The sequence below is a fragment of the Salmo salar genome, chromosome 28, assembly GCF_965601325.2.
Source record: "Salmo salar chromosome 28, fSalSal1, whole genome shotgun sequence".
In the NCBI taxonomy this organism is placed as follows: domain Eukaryota; kingdom Metazoa; phylum Chordata; class Actinopteri; order Salmoniformes; family Salmonidae; genus Salmo; species Salmo salar.
This window is the reverse complement of record NC_138318.1, coordinates 7,413,753-7,434,070: the sequence shown is the minus strand read 5'-3', so window position 1 is coordinate 7,434,070 and position 20,318 is coordinate 7,413,753. Positions and strand designations below refer to the sequence as shown.

General features: G+C 44.5%; 1 protein-coding gene across 2 annotated transcripts in view; it reads left to right on the top strand.

Annotated features, from left to right (window-relative positions):
• Positions 1–19,951, top strand: part of LOC106589361 (uncharacterized) — a 30,398-nt gene extending 10,447 nt beyond the window's left edge. Inside the window, exons 3-20 of one of the 2 annotated variants that reach the window (XM_045710202.2) lie at positions 1,517–1,786; positions 1,991–2,419; positions 2,766–3,185; positions 3,383–3,835; positions 4,023–4,290; positions 5,042–5,290; positions 5,434–5,679; positions 5,798–6,055; positions 6,216–6,524; positions 6,693–6,962; positions 7,139–7,222; positions 7,310–7,463; positions 7,563–7,633; positions 7,885–8,096; positions 10,392–10,645; positions 11,401–11,520; positions 17,031–17,196; positions 17,373–19,951. In XM_045710202.2, the coding sequence (XP_045566158.2) occupies positions 4,055–4,290; positions 5,042–5,290; positions 5,434–5,679; positions 5,798–6,055; positions 6,216–6,524; positions 6,693–6,962; positions 7,139–7,222; positions 7,310–7,463; positions 7,563–7,633; positions 7,885–8,096; positions 10,392–10,645; positions 11,401–11,520; positions 17,031–17,196; positions 17,373–17,689 (2,946 nt within the window). In that variant the 5' untranslated portion in view covers positions 1,517–1,786; positions 1,991–2,419; positions 2,766–3,185; positions 3,383–3,835; positions 4,023–4,054 and the 3' untranslated portion in view covers positions 17,690–19,951. Of the gene's footprint in view, positions 1–1,516; positions 1,787–1,990; positions 2,420–2,765; positions 3,186–3,382; positions 3,836–4,022; positions 4,291–5,041; positions 5,291–5,433; positions 5,680–5,797; positions 6,056–6,215; positions 6,525–6,692; positions 6,963–7,138; positions 7,223–7,309; positions 7,464–7,562; positions 7,634–7,884; positions 8,097–10,391; positions 10,646–10,894; positions 11,347–11,400; positions 11,521–17,030; positions 17,197–17,372 lie in introns of those variants that run through there. The other variant, XM_014179227.3, reaches the window with a different exon arrangement.
• The last annotated feature ends 367 nt before the right edge of the window (positions 19,952–20,318 follow it).

Sequence of the window (20,318 nt, the reverse complement as noted above, 5' to 3'; positions counted from 1 at the left end):
CTTTCCACTTTTTTTATAATGGATTTAATGGTGCTCAGTGGGATGTTCAAAGTTTCGGATATTTTTTATAACCCAACCCTGATCTGTACTTCTCCACAACTTTGTCCCTGACCTGTTTGGACAGCTCCTTGGTCTTCATGGTGCCACTTGATTGGTGGTGCCCCTTGCTTAGTGGTGTTGCAGACTCTGGGGTCTTTCGGAACAGGTGTGTATATACTGAGCTCATGTGACAGATCATATGACACTTAGATTGCACACAGGTGGACTTTATTTAACTAATTATGTGACTTCTGAAGGTAATTGGTGGCACCAGATCTTATTTAGGGGCTTCATAGCGAAGGGGGTGAATACATATGCACGCACCATTTTTCCTTTCTTATTATTATTATTTTTTTAAACGATATTTTTTTCATTTCACTTCACCAATTTGGACTATTTTGTGTATGTCCTTCACATGAAATCCAAATAAAAATCAGTTTAAATTACAGGTTGCAATGCAACAAAATAGGAAAAACGCCAAGGGGGATGAATACTTTTGCAAGGTACTGTACGCTGAAACACTTGCATTTTGGAGCTGCATGTTTGTATGCGGCTTATATATATTTTTTTTTACATTGTTTGCAAACTGATGTGTGACACATATGAAGGCCAAAATAACATGCAAAACAGGCAAGCCCACCCCCCAACAGGTGGGGTTCTGCCCCACCTGCCCTGAATGAGTGGTCGCCACTGGGTATGAGGTACTTTTCTGCATATGCTTCCGTTTTTCAACGCCAAACCCACCACTTGTGTGCATGGCCAAAGGGCTCTATTTTAATGTCATCTGACCATAGCAGTGCCTGGAGTTTAATAAATGGGGCCCTTGTTAAGGTCAATGGCGTCATGAACCCAGTACCAGGACATTTTAGCCAAAACCTGGTTGCCTCTGCCAGGAGGATGAATCTTCCAGCAAGACAATAACCCCAAGCACACATCAAAATCCACAAAGAAATGGTTAATAGACCACAAAATCAACATTTTGCGATGGCCATCTCAGTCTTTGGACTTGAACCCCATTGAAAACCTGTGGTTTGAATTGAAGAGGGCAGTCCATAAGCGCAGACCAAGGATATCAAGGATCTGGAAAGATTCTGTATGGAGGAATGGCCTAAGAACCCTTCCAATGTGTTCTCCAATATCAGAAAACATGTCCTAAAAAGGCGCAGTGTCGTTATCCTCGCAATCATAGAGTGTTGGAGTACTGAAAACATATTTATTTTAAATAACATAATTTACCACCAAAACATTGCATACAATATAGCTCAGTATTTGTATTATTTATTTTATACAGTATTTTTAGCTCCTCTTTATCAAGGGTGCCAATGATTATGTACCCTACTGTATAATAACAATGTTCAGTTAGATCATTAATATGCAGTTATATAATTAATATGCAGTATTACATAGAAGTACAATATATATTTTTGTTTTTAACCATGCAATATATGTTTTTGGCTTTAATATTTTATTCTGTTAGATTGGATTCCATTACACAACTGCAGATGTGGAAAGTTGCACTTCGCTCTGGCCTACAGAGTGACTGTGACAATTTGCTGAGACTGTGTGAGTCTGAAATTCACCTGTCAGTCCAAGAGCAAGAGGTGTGGAAGCCAGCAGAAGAGGTCCTGAAGCTGAAGAGACCAGACCATATTCACCTCTGTCTACATGTTGGTCAAGGCACCCAGCATATTACCACATCATCAATGAAAATCATCTTTGACTGTTTGTCAAACATTGCCGATATCAGGTAAATGAATGCATAGCCTACATAGATGAAGTCCAGATAGCATATTCTGAACATGGTTAAGATTCCTTTAAATCATTTCAATGACTTACTAATGCTGTTTTACTGCCACTGCTGCTATCAGTATTTCCAAAGATGACCAATGTTAGCTCTAATGTAGGCCAACATTGATGATAAAAGAAGTGTCTCGTCTTAAAATTCTTTTAGGTTCATTGCACTCAATGATCAAAAAACACATTCATGGAATGAGGAAGTGAAGTCATTCCATATGGATCTTTACATACAAGGAGCTCTCTATGAGATGACGACAGGACAGAAACGTGTTGAGGGTCTGCGCCCTGTGCTTGCTCATTTGATTCACTCTGACTCTATAGAGGAACAGAGCAAATTCATGGTTCGTCTGTACTCAAAGGCCCATGACACGCAGGAAGGAGTTCTACCGGTGTTGCAGCCTGTTTTCCAGACAACTCCTGCAGTATGGTACATAGACCTCTCTAAGAAAGGAACCTCTGGTGTCCTTGAGGTGCTGAAATTCCAGAATGTGAAGAAACCAGTTGAGTTGTGGTGGTCGGATGAAGAGAGCGAGAGGGAATTGCCAATTTTCCTTCAGTGTCTACCCTACGTCTCAGAGCTGAGGTGAGTCTATTGTTGTGTAATGATCTTGAAATGTTATCACTGGATCTAAATGTTCTTTGAGAATAGACACACAAAAAAAAGTATGCTTCAGAAGACTTGTTTTTGTATCTATCATTGTCTTTTTAATCCGTTGGCATAGTTCGAAGAGAAAAGTTGCTTACTATCTCAGTGCAAAATGTTATCTGGTGTACGACAGTTGTGTTTCCCATCAGAGACCCTGACATTCTATAATCTAATTATCTTCTATTCAACATGAAGAGAGGGTTCAGAGAGGTTGTACAGTGAGTGCTTGGGTACATTTTGTCATTAGATTTTTAACAATTTATTTTCATTCTAAATGATCTAGATTCAATGACTGCATTCCAAACACCAATGATGCTATCAAGGTGCTTGTGGATCTCTTCATCTGTGCAGCAACGTTGGAAGGAGAGACACTAAAGATGCTTTCATCAGTATGTGGATACTCAGCTTTCCCCTTTGCTGATCGTGACAATGCTGGACAGTGTGCTTTTCTGTTAGATCTGTACTCACATGTGAGCGACTACGAGACTCAAACAGGCAGAAGTATCCTTCCAGCGTTACTGCCACTTTACCAGACAGCTCCTGCAGTCTGGTCCATAGACCTCTCTGAGAGAAAGGGCTCCCTCCTCCTAGAAGTGCTGAAACTCCAACCAGAGAAGAAACCGGTAGAACTGGGGGGCTGGTCAGATGATGAAAGTGAAGTAAGGAGTTTCCTTCAGTGTCTACCCTACATCTCGTACCTCAGGTTGGTTTGTTCAAAGGTTCTCTGTTATAATCATATCGCTGACAGAGAGTAATTTAGATACCACGTGGAATTATGAACTTGAAGCATCTTAAGGCTAAGGTTCTAAGGATAAACTTAGCCTTAACATGCTTTTGAGAACTCGGTCTTGGTCTATGTGTTCCTTTTATGTCAGGCTAATAATGTTTTTATGCTGACAGGTTTTTCTACAGACAGGATGAGGGGGAGCTTCCTGAGGAGTGGAGGATCACGTTTTTTCCATGGCTTTGTTGTTTCCTTTTGAAAGTGTTTCTTCAAGGAGCTGTTAATGACATATTGACAGGACAGAGGTCTGTTGAGGCACTCCTGTCTGTTCTGGGGTTAGCGCATTCATATGACTCTACAGAGAAGTGTATGCTTCTGTTAGATCTGTACTCGCAGGCGAAGGACTATGAGATTCAAAGAGGCAGAAGTATCCTTCCAGCGTTACAGCCAATTTACTGTTCAACTCCTGCAGTCTGGTCAATAGACCTCACAGAGAGAAAGGCCTCCCTCCTCCGAGAAGTGCTGAAACTCCAACCAGTGAAGAAACCAGTAGAGTTGAGGGGCTGTTCAGATGACGAGAGTGACGTGAGGAGTTTCCTTCAGTGTCTACCCTACATATCATACCTCATGTGGGTTGGTTACCAACCTGGCGTGTGTTTTTCTCTATTGAATTAACAGTATCATAGAATTAACTATATCATGGAACATTCATTGTTTTGAGATATATTGACCAATCATTTATTTACAATTTGATATATTTGCATACATTATAATGTTTTCATGTGTCTTTGCCTTGTTTTGATTTTTCGCCCCCAGTTGTGACTGCCATTTCTTCCTGTCGATGTGTGATGAACTCTCTGGGTTCTGAGGGAGATGCACTGCTATCCCACTCTCTCCTCCAGGCCCTACAGCACACTCTCACATTGTCAGGGTGGTTGCCCAGTGTAAGCTGCGAGGCAGTAGGAGCAGTCCTAGGCCAGTCTACTGCTGACGATGAGCTGGACGTCACTCTCACCCCACAGAGTATCTCTCTCCAAGGAGCTAAACTTCTCTTCCAACAAGTGAAAGAGCTTCACAAGCTTAGGTAATTCTATATTTGCTAACACCCTAGAGTCTATTGATGCACCCGTGCGTCAACCTAAGTAACATAATAGCAACAAAAAAATCCATCAAAATCCGTCAGTTTAAACTAGAAATATCTGGGCTGCGTCTCAATTCACCGCGTCCGCCTATAGTGCTTTTCCGCGTCTGCGGTGGAAGCTGGCCCGAGCTACAGCGGGGTTTGTCAAACCATGAAACATCCCGAAAATCGTTTTTCTCACGAAAACATGGTTTGGCCTACAAACTGTTATGACCACTCAATGAAAAGGGGATACTCTCACGAACACGATGACTCATCTGAAGTTAACTGGTACCGGTTTTAAAAAAGGAATGGAAATATGGAGGTACGGTAGTTTTGTGCCTACCCCAAAAAAGGGGTTAAATGTGTGTAAAAAGAAAAAAAAATATATATATATATACTGAGCGTTCTTATATCTCCTAGATATCGGACAGACACTTCAAAATCTTATTCCTTGTGATTTTTTTGTTGTTGTCATTTATGAATGTGTTATTCAATGTGTTTCTATGGGATTTGGTACTAAAGGCCAAATTCTATATTTTAACAAATAATGTATGTATATATAATTTTTATAGATACCTAAAGGGGTCCTAAAATTCATAATCAAATAGCTAAATGATCCATGGTATGACGATCTTAAATCAATTCCATTTGTCAGCTTATAACCCCCCCACCTATTCTTGAAGGTTAACATCATTTTTGTTTCTTCTTTCAGAATGAATGAAATGGCAACAGTGAAGCTAGCTAGGATGTCACTTTTGTGCAAAAGGCCAATGATCGTTAAGGAGCTGACCCTGGTCTTATCTAGGCCAAATCCAACAGAACGGGTGCAGTGTAGAGTGATCAGTAGTTTAGCTTCACTACTGAGAGTGTGGACCATAAGGAGCTTGGATCTGACAGACTGTCCCATCGAGGGTTACCTTCTTGCTACCCTGTTGTGTCATCAGGGTCCGCTCACTATCAGGCAAGTTAGCTTACCTAGTTTGTCCACTCTCAAACAAAATGTCTCTAAATGTGGGGTTTGCATGTTGGGGATTACCGTTTGAATTGTTGAGGATCCACATTGTTTTCTGTGTGTTATCATCTGCCTGTATTCCTCCATGGCAGACTAAGTGAGGAGATTCTGCAACAGCTGGCAGTTGTGGTATATGAGGCTCAGAATGAGGAACTGACCCAGTGCTTCCTGGAGAAGGTTGATGGAGACCTGTCTAACTGTAGACTGGACTGGGATGTGCTTCACTACCTGCTGAAGAGCACCACACAACGCATCACCATCAACCTCAGAAGGAGCAGAATCAGACAGCAAGACATGCCTCATCTTCTCCCGTTCCTGAATAATATTCACTTTCAAAGGTCTGGTTCAAACAATATGATGATTGCTATCAGGGCCAATATCTTTGTCTTTCACAGTGAAAATCCAATAACTAACATGTAGCACCTAATACAGCACCTAATGCCTCCTTTTCTGCAGAATGAATTCCCACTTTGAGAGGACAGCTCTGAAAGAAATACACAAGCAACGTGCTGGTCACATGGTGACTACTTTAGTGAGGTCATCAGATGAATGGATCAACTTGAACAACCTGGTCTTGAAACATGATGACTGTGAAGCACTGCGCTTTGCTTTACACTACAGTGACGGGGTAAAACTCAACCTGTTGTGGACCGTCATTCCAAAGGAGGAGATGGGGAGGATTCTGACTCTTCTGCACAGGGTCTCTGAACTCAGGTCTTTGTCCACGTCACTGTCTATTAGTGTCTCTATGTGTTTTTTTTCTTGTACCTGATTTAAGTATTTGGTTTCTAGTTGATTGGAAGGAGTGAATTACAATTAATTGCACATTATTTTATGTCCAACCATGGTTCTGACTGTCCTGACAACCTTGCAGGGTAGACAGGAAACTACTCCTGGAGCTCCTCCATGCCTGGACAGGATTGATAACACAAACAGAGGCACCCGCTACGCTGTTGAGGGTTCTGGATCACAAACTGGACCTCTCCTGCTCTTCTGCCATGGATCTGTCAGGGCAGGAGGATGATACTGTTTTGATCCTCAGTTCTGGGGACTGCAGGGCCATCTCTGCAGCCATCGACAAAGCTGATGGTGACACAGAGCTGATTCTACACGACTGTCAGGTTGAGGATGCAGGACTAGAGGAGTTTTACAAAGAGTCCATTTTACAAAGAGTCCATTTGAGGTGAGATGCCGTAAGCAGGTTTTTGCATATTCAATTGATAGTTTATTGATCTATAGACCATCTATTGGGGACTATCCAAATAATGTAGGGCCCAGACGTTATACTCTCGTGAGTGCTTTACTTTTGAATTTTCCGGTAGTGACACTGTTTAACTTTGTTCCTTCATAGCCTTGGAAAACCTATTTTGCTGCAGCTCCTTCACCTGATATTTGTGGGAGATGGAGGCAGGTCAGAGAGACTTGCTCCACTACTATCCAGAGCCCTGGGGAAGGAACTGGATCTCAGTCATACCCCGTTGGACCTGATGGCCTGTTCATCACTGGCATTGATTCTGGAGCACTCAGAAGGGCTTTCAGAGCTGGACCTCAGCGACTGCCATCTCACCGACACACATCTGGAGTTTCTGCTCACACATCTGCACAAGGCACAAGTCCTAAAGTAAGGGTATTTTCAGATACAGTACATTGAATTAAGTGGAAAGCATATTTTGTATTTTTCAAAAGTACTAACCCTTAGTGTGATGACATACAGGGTGACATATTCAGTGGTGACATATTCCCTGTACATTGGTCACTTGTGGACCAGCACTCTTAAACCATGATCTCTTTTTTCAGTCTGTGCAATAATGAAATCACTGATGAAGGAGCTGTGAAACTTAACCTATATATGATTGGAAACAGCTTTACAGAAACTGTATGGTGAGTAAAGCAGTGTTGTTGATAATGTCTATGCTTCCTTGACCTAGTTATAACGTGTCTCAATGAAGAATATTTTTTTCTCCGCAGGCTTTGCAACAACAAGATCACTGAGTTTGACAGCTTCTTGGCGGATAAACATTACAAACTTTGGCCTGCTCACGTGTCTGGAATGCAGGACCGACACGTCACAAACCTGGGCTCTACCTCTGTGAGAGAAGAGACCTCTAAAGTTTTTTCAAAGGTAGATTGATTGATTTAAAGAGCAACAGCAGGAACTGCCATTTAAAGTCAGGTTTGCAATCGATTTGTAAAGTACTATCTGTCGTCTTCTCATGTACAGACCAAACCCATTATTAAAGAATTTGACCCTGAGATAGTTGAAGAAGTTGAAGAAAGCAAGATTTCCTACAGGTAACTACCATAGATTGAATCAATTATAACTACTGTTACATCTAAACAAGTAAGTTTCTTCCTCTCCTATTTTCATATTGGAGTTTTCACTCTTAAGCCAGCAATCAAAATATGCACTGATATGATAATGTAACATGCAATATGTCCTAATAACAGAACTGTGGCTTTCTTAGAATAACCATTTCCCCTGTGCCCTGAGACCACCTTTATAATATAAGGCTAATGTGCTTCTATTTTATGATGCTACCCAGGTTCCAGTGTGGGTTTCGTGGCAAGTTCCAGTGCAGCGCTACAGGGCTGGTATTTGGGATGAGGGAGCCAGGTACCGTGGAGTATAGTGTGGAACACTGGGACATGCACATGCTTGCTGACACTGACTCTGAGCCTGCATGTCCTGTGTTTAAGATCAGCTGTCCAGAGGGACATATGTACCAACTGCACCTTCTTCACTGCGAGACTGAGGGTGAGTTTTACTAAGAGCATTGTATTTGGTACAAATCATTCCCTAAGTTCTAGACCTCAGCTCAATCTTGTTATGAATGGTATGGCTGTTGAACAAGTTGAGGAGTCTAAATTAATTGGTGTCATGTTAGATTGTAAACCGTTATGATCAAAACATATAGATTCAATGGTTGTAAAGATGGGGAGAGGTTTGTCCGTAATAAAGAGATGCTCTGCTTTTTTGACACCACCATCCAAAAAGCAAGTTCTGCAGGCTCTAGTTTTGTCTTATCTTGATTATTGTCCAGTGGTGTGGTCGAGCGCCGCAAGGAAAGACCTAATGTACAGTTGAAGTCGGAAGTTTACATACACCTCAGCCAAATACATTTCAACTCAGTTTTTCACAATTCCTGACATTTAATCCTAGTAAAAATCCCCTGTCTTAGGTCAGTTAGGATCACCACTTTATTTTAAGAATGTGAAATGTCAGAATAATTGTGGAGAGAATAATGTTTTTCAGCTTTTATTTCTTTCATCACATTTCCAGTGGGTCAGAAGTTTACATACTCAATTAGTATTTGTCATCATTGCCTTTAAATTGCTTAACGTCAAACGCTTGTCAAACGTTTTGGGTAGCCTTCCACAAGCTTCCCACAATAAGTTGGTCCATCCAATTTTGGCCCATTCCTCCTGACAGAGCTGGTGTAACTGAGTCAGGTTTGTAGGCCTCCTTGCTCGCACACACTTTTTCAGTTCTGCCCACAAATGTTCTATGGGATTGAGGTTAGGGCTTTGTGATGGCCACTCCAATACCTTGACTTGATGTCCTTAAGCCATTTTGCCACAACTTTGGGAGTATGCTTGGGGTCATTGTTCATTTGGAAGATCCATTTGTGACCAAGCTTTAACTTCCTGACTGATGTCTTGAGATGTTGCTTCAATATATCCACCAAATTTTCCTCCCTCATGATGCCATCTATTTTGTGTTGTGCACCAGTCCCTCCTGCAGCAAAGCACCCCCACAACGTGATGCTGCCACCCCTGTGCTTCACGGTTGGGATGGTGTTCTTCGGTTTGCAAGCCTCCCTCTTTTTCCTCCAAACATAGCGATGGTCATTATGGTCAAACTGTTCTATTTTTGTTTCATCAGACCAGAGGACATTTCTCCAAAAAGTACAATGTTTGTCCCCATGTGCACTTGCAAACCGTAGTCTGGATTTTTTTATGGCGGTTTTGGAGCAATGGCTTCTTCCTTGCTGAGCGGCCTTTCAGGTTATGTTCATATAGGACTCGTTTTACTGTGGATATACAGAATTTTGTACCTGTTTCCTCCAGCATCTTCACAAGGTCATTTGCTGTTGTTCTGGGATTGATTTTCACTTTTCGCACCAAATTATGTTCATCTCTAGGAGACAGAACGCGTCTCCTTCCTGAGAGGTTATGATGGCTGCGTGGTCCCATGGTGTTTATACTTGCATACTATTGTTTGTACAGAAGAACATGGTACCTTCTGGCATTTGGAAATTGCTCCCAAGTATGAACCAGACTTGTGGAGGTCTACAATTTTTTTTCATTGCTGATTTCTTTTGATTTTCCCATGATGTCAAGCAGAGGCACCGAGTTTGAAGGTAGGTCTTGAAATACATCCACAGGTACACCTCCAATTGACTCAAATGATGTCAATTAGCCTATCAGAAGCTTCTAAAGCCTTGACATCATTTTCTGAAATTTTCCAAGCTGTTTAAAGGCACAGTCAACTTAGTGTATGTAAACTACTGACCCACTGGAATTGTGATAGTGAATTATAAGTGAAATAATCTGTCTGTAAACAATAGTTGGAAAAATTACTTGTGTCAACTCCGTTCCATCTCATATTGCTCAAATGAACAGCAAACCTGGTTTAAAAAAAAACAGATAAAGCAACACCTCACGGCACAACACCTCTCCCCTATTTGACCTAGATAGTTGGTGTGAATGTATTGATATGTACTGTTGGCTCTGTGCCTTTTTAAATTAGATTTTTTAATTGATGTAGTTCTGTACCTGAGCTGTTCTTGTCTATTAATGTTCTGTATTATGTCATGATTCGTGTGGACCCCGGGAAGAGTAGCTGCTGCTTTTGCAACAGCTAATGGGGATCCTAATAAAATACCAAAAGTTTAAGCACTTTTTGAAATACCCTTTTTCCCCAACGATATATGTATTCAAACTTTTCATTCAACAAAACATGTGTAAGTTAGAAATGGTAAGAAAGCATCTGGAAATATTCAAGACGGTAGAACTGATTGTTTGTTGGTGTGGCTGTCTCATTTTCCAGTCTACGCAGCTGAGGCTTTGTCTGTGGCTCACATATGCAGCAATAGTCTGAAGATTCTGGTACCTAATAGGGTGACACATTCACATGTGATTATAAACATCAATGGGCTCTCCAGATGGACTTTGTTACGCCGCAAGCCAAAAACGAAAAAAAGAATCAATGGGCAGGTGCTTCTTTTCCTGGAGCTAAACGTTACAGAAGGACAACACAGGCTCTGGGTTTACCTATTGTCCCGCAATGTGCCATACACTGAGGTAAATATTGCATTTCTTTATTTTAATGTCCAGTAAACCTTCTCACAATAATTTCTTAGATGTGGATTCCAAGTTCTGTGACGGCATTCAGTCCAAATTTCAGCTAATTGAAATCTCAGTGAATCTCCAACCCCATCAATTACAATATCAACCCATGCATCTGTGTTGTTACCACTGCATGTATCAGGTATGAAGGGAAGACCCAGATGCAGACCACGTCGAATAAACAATAGTTTCATGTTCCAACAGGGGCAGGCAATAGACAGGTCAAGGCAGGCAGGGGTCAGAGAACCAGAGGTCGGGCAGCGGTACCGGACGGCAGGTAGGCTTAGGCAGAGGTCGGTAATCCAGAGGGTGGTAGAGGTACAGGTCAGCAGGCAGGCTCAGGGACAGGCAGAGTGGTCAGGCAGGCGGGCTTAGAGTCAGGACAGGCAAGGCAAGGCTCAAAACCGGGAGGGCAAGAAATGAGAGACTAGAAAAAGCAGGAGCTGAGACACAAAACACTGGTTGACTCGAACAAACAAGACAAACTAGCACAGACAGACAGAAAACACAGGTATAAATACACAGGGGATAATGGGCGACACCTGGAGACAATCACAAAGACAGGTGAAACAGATCAGGTTGTGACAGCATGACATAATTTTAAAAGCGGGTTCAATTTAACTCAAATTTAAAAGCTTTGCAATTTTCTTAAGTCAGTATCTTTTGGATCTATTTACAATATGTATCTGTCAATCTCTACTCATTCATAGGTAATGAAGCGAAATAAGAAGCTGGAGTTCATCCGTGCTTGCTCTGACTGCTACCTAAGGCCCGAAGCCCGATACAGAGTGACCTCAGACCTCGAACAGGGCTTCAGCGTCCATCCCAAGGTTAGAAATTGCATAAAAAATGTTTTATGTGTGTTAATGACTATGATTTAAAATCAAATAAAATCAAATGTTATTAGTCACATGCTCCGAATACAACAGGTGTAGACCTTACAGTGAAATGCTTACTTACCAGCCCCTAACCAACAATGCAGTTGAATTTTTTTAATATATAAGAAATAAAAGTAACAAGTAATTAAAGAGCAGCAGGGGGGTACCGGTACGGAGTCAATGTGCAGGGGCACCGGTTAGTCGAGGTAATTGAGGTCATATGTACATATTAAAGTAATTAGAGTTATTAAAGTGACTATGCATAGATGATAACAACAGAGAGTAGCAGCAGTGTAAAAGAGGGGGGGGGGGGGGCAATGCAAATAGTCTGGGTAGCCATTTGATTAGATTTTCAGGAGTCTTATGGCTTGTGGGTAGAAGCTGTTAAGAAGCGTCTTGGACCTACAGTAGACTTGGCGCTCCGGTACTGCTTGCCGTGCGGTAGCAGAGAGAACAGTCTATGATTATGACTCGGGTGGCTGGAATCTTTGACAGTTTTTAAGGCCTTCCTCAAACAATGCCTGGTATAGAGGTCCTGGATGGCAGCAAGCTTTGCCCCAGTGATGTACTAGGCCGTATACACTACCCTCTGTAGTGCCTTGCGATCGGAGGCCGAGCAGTTGCCATACCAGGCAGTGATGCAACCAGTCAGGGTGCTTTCGATTATGCAGCTGTAGAACCACCATAGTCCCTGTGCCCAAGAACACTAAGGTAACCTGCCTAAATGACTACCGACCCGTAGCACTCACGTCTGTAGCCATGAAGTGCTTTGATAGGCTGGTCATGGCTCACATCAACACCATTATCCCAGAAACCCTAGACCCACTCCAATTTGCATACCGCCCTAACAGAGTACCAGGACTTCCGGGAGGTGTTCAGCAAGGCCCGGGCCACTTTGCTTCCGCCGCACTGACCCAATGACTGACCTTCTCCCTAGCACCATGCCGCCCCGGGGATGCTTGTACTCTCTGTCAGGACCGGAGACCAAGGCTATGGAGACCTACATTGGGGACTCCCTAGCTGAAGGATTTATCCGTCCCTCTTCCTCTCCTGCCGGCGCAGGGTGCTGTTTCGTGGAGAAAAAGGACAAGACCCTGCACCCGTGCATTGACTACCGGGGACTCAATGACATTACTGTTAAGAACCGTTACCCGCTACCACTCATTTCCTCGGCCTTCGAGCCGCTCCAGGGGGCCACTGTGTTTTCCAAGTTGGATCTACTCAATGCCTACCACCTGCTGCGGATACGAGAGGGGGATGAGTGGAAGACTGCCTTCAACACGGCCAGCGGCCACTACGACTATCTGGTCATGCCATTAGGCCTCAGCAACGCCCCTGCTGTGTTCCAGGCTCTGGTAAATGATGTTCTCCGCGACACTTTGAACCAGTTCATCTACATTGACGACATCCTCGTATTTTTCGACGTCCGGCAGGTTCTTCAAAGCCTTATGGAGAATCAGCTGTTTGTAAAGGCGGAAAAGTTTGAGTTCCATCGCTCCACCATCCCCTTTCTAGGTTACATCATCTCTGCTGGGAGTGTCCAGATGGATCCCGGGAAGGTGAGAACGGTGGTGGATTGGCCTCAGCCTATGTCCAGGGTGCAGCTGCAACATTTCCTGGGGTTTGCCAACTTTTATTGGCGCTTTATCTGAGGTTACAGCACCCAGGCTTCCCCCCTGTCTGCACTCACCTCTACCAAGGTTCCGTTCACGTGGTCCTCTGCTGCTGACCGGACGTTCTGGGACCTCAAACACCACTGCTCCTATCTTGGTTCATCCTTACCCTTCCCGTCAGTTTGTGGTGGAGGCCGATGCTTCGGATGTCGGAGTGGGGGCTGTCCTGTCCCAACATTCTGCCCTGGACCGTAAGCTGCGTCCCTGCGCCTTCTTCTCCCACCGCCTCAATGCCACGGAGAGGAACTACGATGTGGGGAATCAGGAGCTTCTTGCGGTGAAGATGGCGTTGGAGGAATGGAGGCACTGGCTGGATGGGGCAGAACATCCGTTCATTGTGTGGACCGACCACAAAAACCTGGAGTATCTCCGCACCGCCAGGTGCCTCAACTCCAGGCAAGCGAGATGGGATGGGCCCTGCTGTTTACCCGGTTCAACTTTTCCCTCTCTTACCAGCCAGGTCCAAGAACGTCAAGCCGTATGCCCTGTCTCGCCACTATAGCCCCACGGTTACCACCCCAGAGCCCGAGACCATCCTTCCCACCTCGTGCCTGGCAACGGCACTCAGCTGGGGTATAGGGAAACAGGTCTGGGAGGCGCAGCGGTCCCAGCCAAACTCTGGGGGGGCCCAGATAACCGGATGTTTGTACCTGACGCTGTCCGCACCGTGGTCCTGGAGTGGGCCCATTCCTCCAGGCTTGCCTGCCACCCGGGCTCCTGTCAAACCCTGGCCTTCGTGCGACAACGCTTTTGGTGGCCTACTGGTTCTGGATGTTGCTGCGTTTGTCGCCGCCTGCATGGTCTGTGCTCAGAACAAGACTCTTCTTCAACCACTGCCTGTCCCACACCATCCCTGGTCCCACATATCTCTGGATTTTGTCACGGGTCTCCCTGTCAGAGGGCAACACTGCCATTCTGACTGTGGTACCGCCCACTTCATTCCTCTCCTCAAACTACCCTCGGCCAAGGAGACGGCCCAGCTCATGGTGCAGCACCTCTTCCGGATCCATGGACTGCTCATGGACATGGTCTCCGACCGGCATCCTCAGTTCCTGTCCCGGTTTTGGAAGGCGTTCTGCACCCTCATTGGGTCGTCGACCAGCCTGTCCTCTGGGTTCCACCCCCAGTCCAACGGCCAGTCGGAGCGAGCCAACCAGGACCTCGAGAATACTCTGCGAGGCCTGGTCTCTGCCAACCTCACCACCTGGAGCCAGCAGCTTGTGTGGGTGGAATACGCCCGCAACACCCTTCCCTGCTCTGCCACGGGCTTATCACCATTTGAGTGTTCCCTGGGGTATCAGCCCCCGCTCTTCCCTGAGCAGGAAGAAGAGGTCGGCATACCTTCTGCCCAGATGTTTGTCCGCCACTGTCGTCGTACCTGGAGGAGAGCCCAGTCGGCCCTCCTCAAGACCACCTCCAGGTATCAACGACAAGCGGATCGCCATTGGACCCCAGCTACCCGGTATCATCTCAGGCAGAAGGTATGGCTATTCACCCGGGATCTGCCCCTCCGGGTGGAATCCCGCAAACTCTCCCCCATGGTTTATCGGCCCGTTTCCCATCTCCAAGGTTATTAGCCCCTCTGCTGTTCATCTTCTGCTGCCCTGTACCCTTCGTATACATCCCACCTTTCATGTGTCCAGAATTAAACCCATGTCTCACAGCCCCTTGTCTCCTGTTTCCAGGCCCACCCCTCTCCCCCGCCTCATCAATGGCCAACCGGCTTACACGGTGAGGTGTCTCCTGGAGGTTCAACCTCGGAGCAGGTGGTTCCAGTACCTGGTTGACTGGGAGGGTTATGGCCCGGAGGAGAGGTGCTGGGTTCCCACCAGGGACATCCTGGACCCAGGCCTCATCGCGGATTTCCAACGCCGACACCCCGGTCAACCAGGTGGCACCCCGAGAGGGGGGGTTACTGTCACACCCTGATCTGTTTCACCTGTCTTTGTGATTGTCTTCACCCCCCTCCAGGTGTCGCCCATCTTCCCCATTATCCCCTGTGTATTTATACCTGTGTTCTGTTTGACTGTTGCCAGTTTTTTTGTTTCGTCAAGCCCGCCAGCGGTTTTCCCTCTGTTCCTGTCTCTCGACTGTTCCTGTTTTCTAGTTTTCCCGGTGTTGACCCCCACCTATCTGGATTACTGACACCTGCCTGCCCTTGACCTGTCTTTTGCCTGCCCCTGTTGCATTAATAAACTGTTGTTACTTTGATGTTGTCTGCATCTGGGTCTTACCTTAAAACATGATAGTCGGAGGGCATAGCGGGATTTCTTATAAGCTTCCGGGTTAGAGTCGCGCTCCTTGAAAGCGGCAACTCTACCCTTTAGCTCAGTATGAATGTTTCCTGTAATCCATGGCTTCTGGTTAGGGTATGTACGTACGGTCACTGTAGGGACAACGTCATCGATGCACTTACTGATGAAGCCAATGACTGATGTGGTGTACTCATCAATGCCATCTGAGGAATCCCAGAACATATTCCAGTCTGTGCTAGCAAAACAGTCCTGTAGTTTAGCATCTGCTTCATCTGACCACTTTTTTATTGATTTGAAGACGTTTCATGATTTACTGTGCTATAATGTAATATAATCTAAGCTAATAGGTAAGGAAAAGTTTGTATGTTTGTTTACAGTACCTCATCCATTGAGACCAAATCAAATCAAATGTATTTATATAGCCCTTCTTACATCAGCTGATATCTCAAAGTGCTGTACAGAAACCCAGCCTAAAACCCCAAACAGCAAGCAATGCAGGTGTAGAAGCACGGTGGCTAGGAAAAACTCCCTAGAAAGGCCAAAACCTAGGAAGAAACCTAGAGAGGAACCAGGCAATGAGGGGTGGCCAGTCCTCTTCTGGCTGTGCCGGGTGGAGATTATAACAGCACATGGCCAAGATGTTCAAATGTTCATAAATGACCAGCATGGTCAAATAATAATAATCATAGTAGTTGTCGAGGGTGCAACAAGTCAGCAACTCAAGAGTAAGTGTCAGTTGGCTTTTTCATAGCCGATCTTTCATCTACCGCTCCTGCTGTCTCTAGAGAGTTGAAAACAGCAGGTCTGGGACAGGTAGCACGTCCGGTGAACAGGTCAGGGTTCCAGCAGGTCTGGGAAAGCAGGTCTGGGACAGGTAGCACGTCCGGTGAACAGGTCAGGGTTCCAGCAGGTCTGTGCCAGCAGGTCTGGGACAGGTAGCACGTCCGGTGAACAGGTCAGGGTTCCATAGCCGCAGGCAGAACAGTTGAAACTGGAGCAGCAGCACGGCCAGGTGGACTGGGGACAGCAAGGAGTCATCATGCCAGGTATTCCTGAGGCATGGTCCTAGGGCTCAGGTCCTCCAAGAGAGAGAAAGAAAGAGAGAAAGAGAGAATTAGAGAAAGCATATTTAAATTCACACAGGACACCGGATAAGACAAGAGAAATACTCCAGATGTAACAGACTGACCCTAGCCCCCCGACACATAAACTACTGCAGCATAAATACTGGAGGCTGAGACAGGAGGGGTCAGGAGACACTGTGGCCCCATCTGATGAAACCACCGGACAGGGCCAAACAGGCAGGATATAACCCCACCCACTTTGCCAAAGCACAGCCCCCACACCACTGTGACAACACACATGTCATTACAGAGCCTCACCTGTCCTCTATGACCAATAACTCAGCTTTTTTTATTAAAACTCACTAGGTTTTTCTTCTCTAGATATGCTTAAAAGTACTCTGTCAAATGGGCATAGAATATTTTGCAGTTTTGTCATAAGTGATTCTCTTTGACCTCCCTTTCTCTGTCAGGGGAAATATTTGCATATTCATAGTGGTCCAGATCAACATGCCACATTTACTGTCTTCTTGGACAGTAAAGTTACCAAATTGAAGCTGATGATTCAGGAGCTCAAGAGGATGGGGAAAAAGACGGCGTGGAGAAGCCAATGGTTTGAACCAATATTTCTAAAGCCAGGTAACTTATCTCACATCTCTTCATAGGCCTACAACTATCTTTCCCCTACCTGCAACTGATTTAACAGATTTCCATCTACCTGCAAATAAACAAAAAACATGCTAATTTCCACTGTATTTGGAAAGCTTTTTAAATAAGAACCTGGGATGTGTGTGTTTATATGTTTTTTCCAATAGGCAGCAATCTCACAGAGTCAGACTGGCTGCAGAATCTGTGTCGCATCCTGGAGCACCTGTCAGCCAAGGAGATCAAGAGGCTTAAGTTTCTAGTTAGAACCTCAAAGGAACTCCCACAGCCCAGTATCTCCAACAATGACCTGGAGTGCATGGAGGAGGTTCACGATCTTGCAGAGCTAATGGTAAAGACCTGGGGGATGAATGGCTCCCTTTTAGCCACCCAATCGCTCATGAAAGAACTGCCACGCAGAGACGAACCAGTGACATCCTTGCTGATGCCCTTCCTGGAGCAATGTGTGGCGCTAAAGGGGGCGTGAGAGTCAGTGGTGTGAACAGCCTTAAAGGACCTTGGGAAGATGCTTTCCATCAGGGTTCTATACTAGAAGCATCAGGAAAAGGAAAGTAGAAGAGAACTTTCACACTGTTTTGGCTGGAGGCAACAAAAACCCTAAGGAGAAGGCAGACACATTGTTGAACAAATGTCAGATAATGAGGTTCATTGTGTTATTTGCTCAGATTTGTGCTCTTGACAATGACAAATGTCTCCACTGTGTACTTGGTTAAAAAATATGTATGTGTGTGTTCATATTTTTAAGCATTCAAATGTACTTTATATAATGTCAATATTTTCTACCTGTATGATATTGTAAAGTTGCTCAGAGTTTTTACAATTGTTATTTTTGTTCTAGTCCAATACATTTTTTTTTTAAACGAATAAGTTATTTTTCTTATGAGTTGACATCACAGTCTCTCTATCCATTTTTTTTTAAACATGCTGTTTTATTGAAAGACTACTAAAGGAAGCTTATTGGTGTAACGGCCGTCGTTCAAATGAGACCAAGGTGCAGCGGAGGATGTGTTCATCTTCAGGAATTTATTAAAGAAAGAACACGTTAGACAAAAACAAGAAACCGACAGCCAAACAGTCCTGTCAGGTGCAAACACTAAACGGAAACAATTACCCACAAAACCCAAAGGAAAAACATGCTCCTTATGTGTGACTCCCAATCAGCAAAAACGAGCTTCAGCTGTGCCTGATTGGGAGCCACACGGCCCAAAACAAAGAAATACAAAAACATAGAGAAAGGAACATAGAACGCCCACCCAATGTAACACCCTGGCCTAACCAAAATAAAGAACAAAAAACCCCTCTCTATGGCCAGGGCGTTACAATTGGGTCCAAGTGAAGAGAAATTAATTAACAGGCACAGGTGGTGGTACTTGTAATTTTTTTTGTACAATAGTGTCGTGGAAATTCTTACACAGGGACACTCAAAGTCAATCTTAAATGAATCCTCCTTTATTTGTCAGCGCGCTGCTCTTCCAGCAGTTGTCTTATATACGGCTATACACAGACAAGTTATATTTGCATGATTTAACATAATTACATTAATCATTAGCGTTTTGTTTAATTCATGTGACCCACCAATACTGGTTCATAACACGTGACAGACCAATACCTCACGAGAATTCTTCTCTCTAAGCTGAGACCTTGAAACTGAGATCTTTAGTTCGTTCTCAAAACAAGGTCTGGGCATACTGCCAAATTGCAGATACTGATAGTGAGGATTTGTTAAATCAGTCACTTGCATGAACACAGAAATTGGTTATTAGAACAGCACATGAATAGAACACAGACATTTGTTATCAGAAAAGCACAAACATTAAAATTCCCATTACAATAGTAATATTTAGCAATATTTTGAGAATAAAGTCGAAATAAAATGTTGAGAATAAAGTCGTAGTTATATTTCAAGATTAACGTAGGGGATTTTGTTAATTGCATGTCTCCTTGGCTCCCTGTTGTTGTGCCTGCTACTGTTGAAATGACTTAGATGACCTGGTGAAACTATAGGCTTACTTTAGAATTGGCTTTATTAACAAGCAAATCCTTGCTCTTTTAGCACACAATAACCATATTATAAGTATTAGGACCAGGAAAAGGTTGGGCTACAGATCATTTTCAAAAGGAGCAACCGTGGTTATATACATAGGTAGAGATGGGTGGGTTGTGTGTTAATACAGTGTGTGTTTGTGTGCGGTAAAAAGTAGGGCCAAAACAAACAAATGGCCATCAATCTAATGATCTAATACACTCGATCAAACAGGTGTCACTGCTCATTCACGCTCATCAATCGGTATAATTACTCGACCTAATAACTCGCAAGCACACGCACACACGCACACAGAACAAGTTTCCCCCTGGCAATTTCAGACTATAAGCATAAACTCTTCTAACCGCCATGGTGCGTTATGAGCACAAACAAAATATGTTCTTGGCACTGTCACTGAATGCGAAGTGAACTGGGGTTGAGTCCCTGTCAGTCTGCCCTCTGAATTCGCTATACAACGTTCTGCAGCGTAGCCTAGGCGAACACCTTGCAAAAAATATGTACATGATGGCAACTATTAATGACCTTATCCATGGTGCTTTACTAACAGTAGTATTGCCCCCATAAGGCAACTATCTGTAAGGAAGTCTGTGTGTAGCTGGTGTATAGGAGTCAGGCGCAGGACAGCAGATATGAGTAAATAACTGTATTTTACTCAACATATAATAAATGCAATACAAAAACAGAGCCCACAATAACGGACCTTCCTACATAGAAACAATCACTCACAAACAAACATGGGGGAACAGAGGGTTAAATAATGAACAGGTAATTGGGGGATTGAAACCAGGTGTGTAAGACAAAGACAAAACAAATGGAAAATGAAAAGTGGATCGGTGGTGGCTAGAAGGCCGGTGACGTCGACCGCCAAACGCCGCCTGAACAAGAACAGGGACCGACTTCGGCGGAAGTCGTGACAGTACCTCCGAGCCGCGTGCCGACACCGACCTCGGGGACGACCCGGAGGACGAGGCGCAGGGCGATCCGGATGGAGATGGTGGAACTCCCGCAGCAACGAAGGGTCCAAGATGTCCTCCACCCGGCACCCAGCATC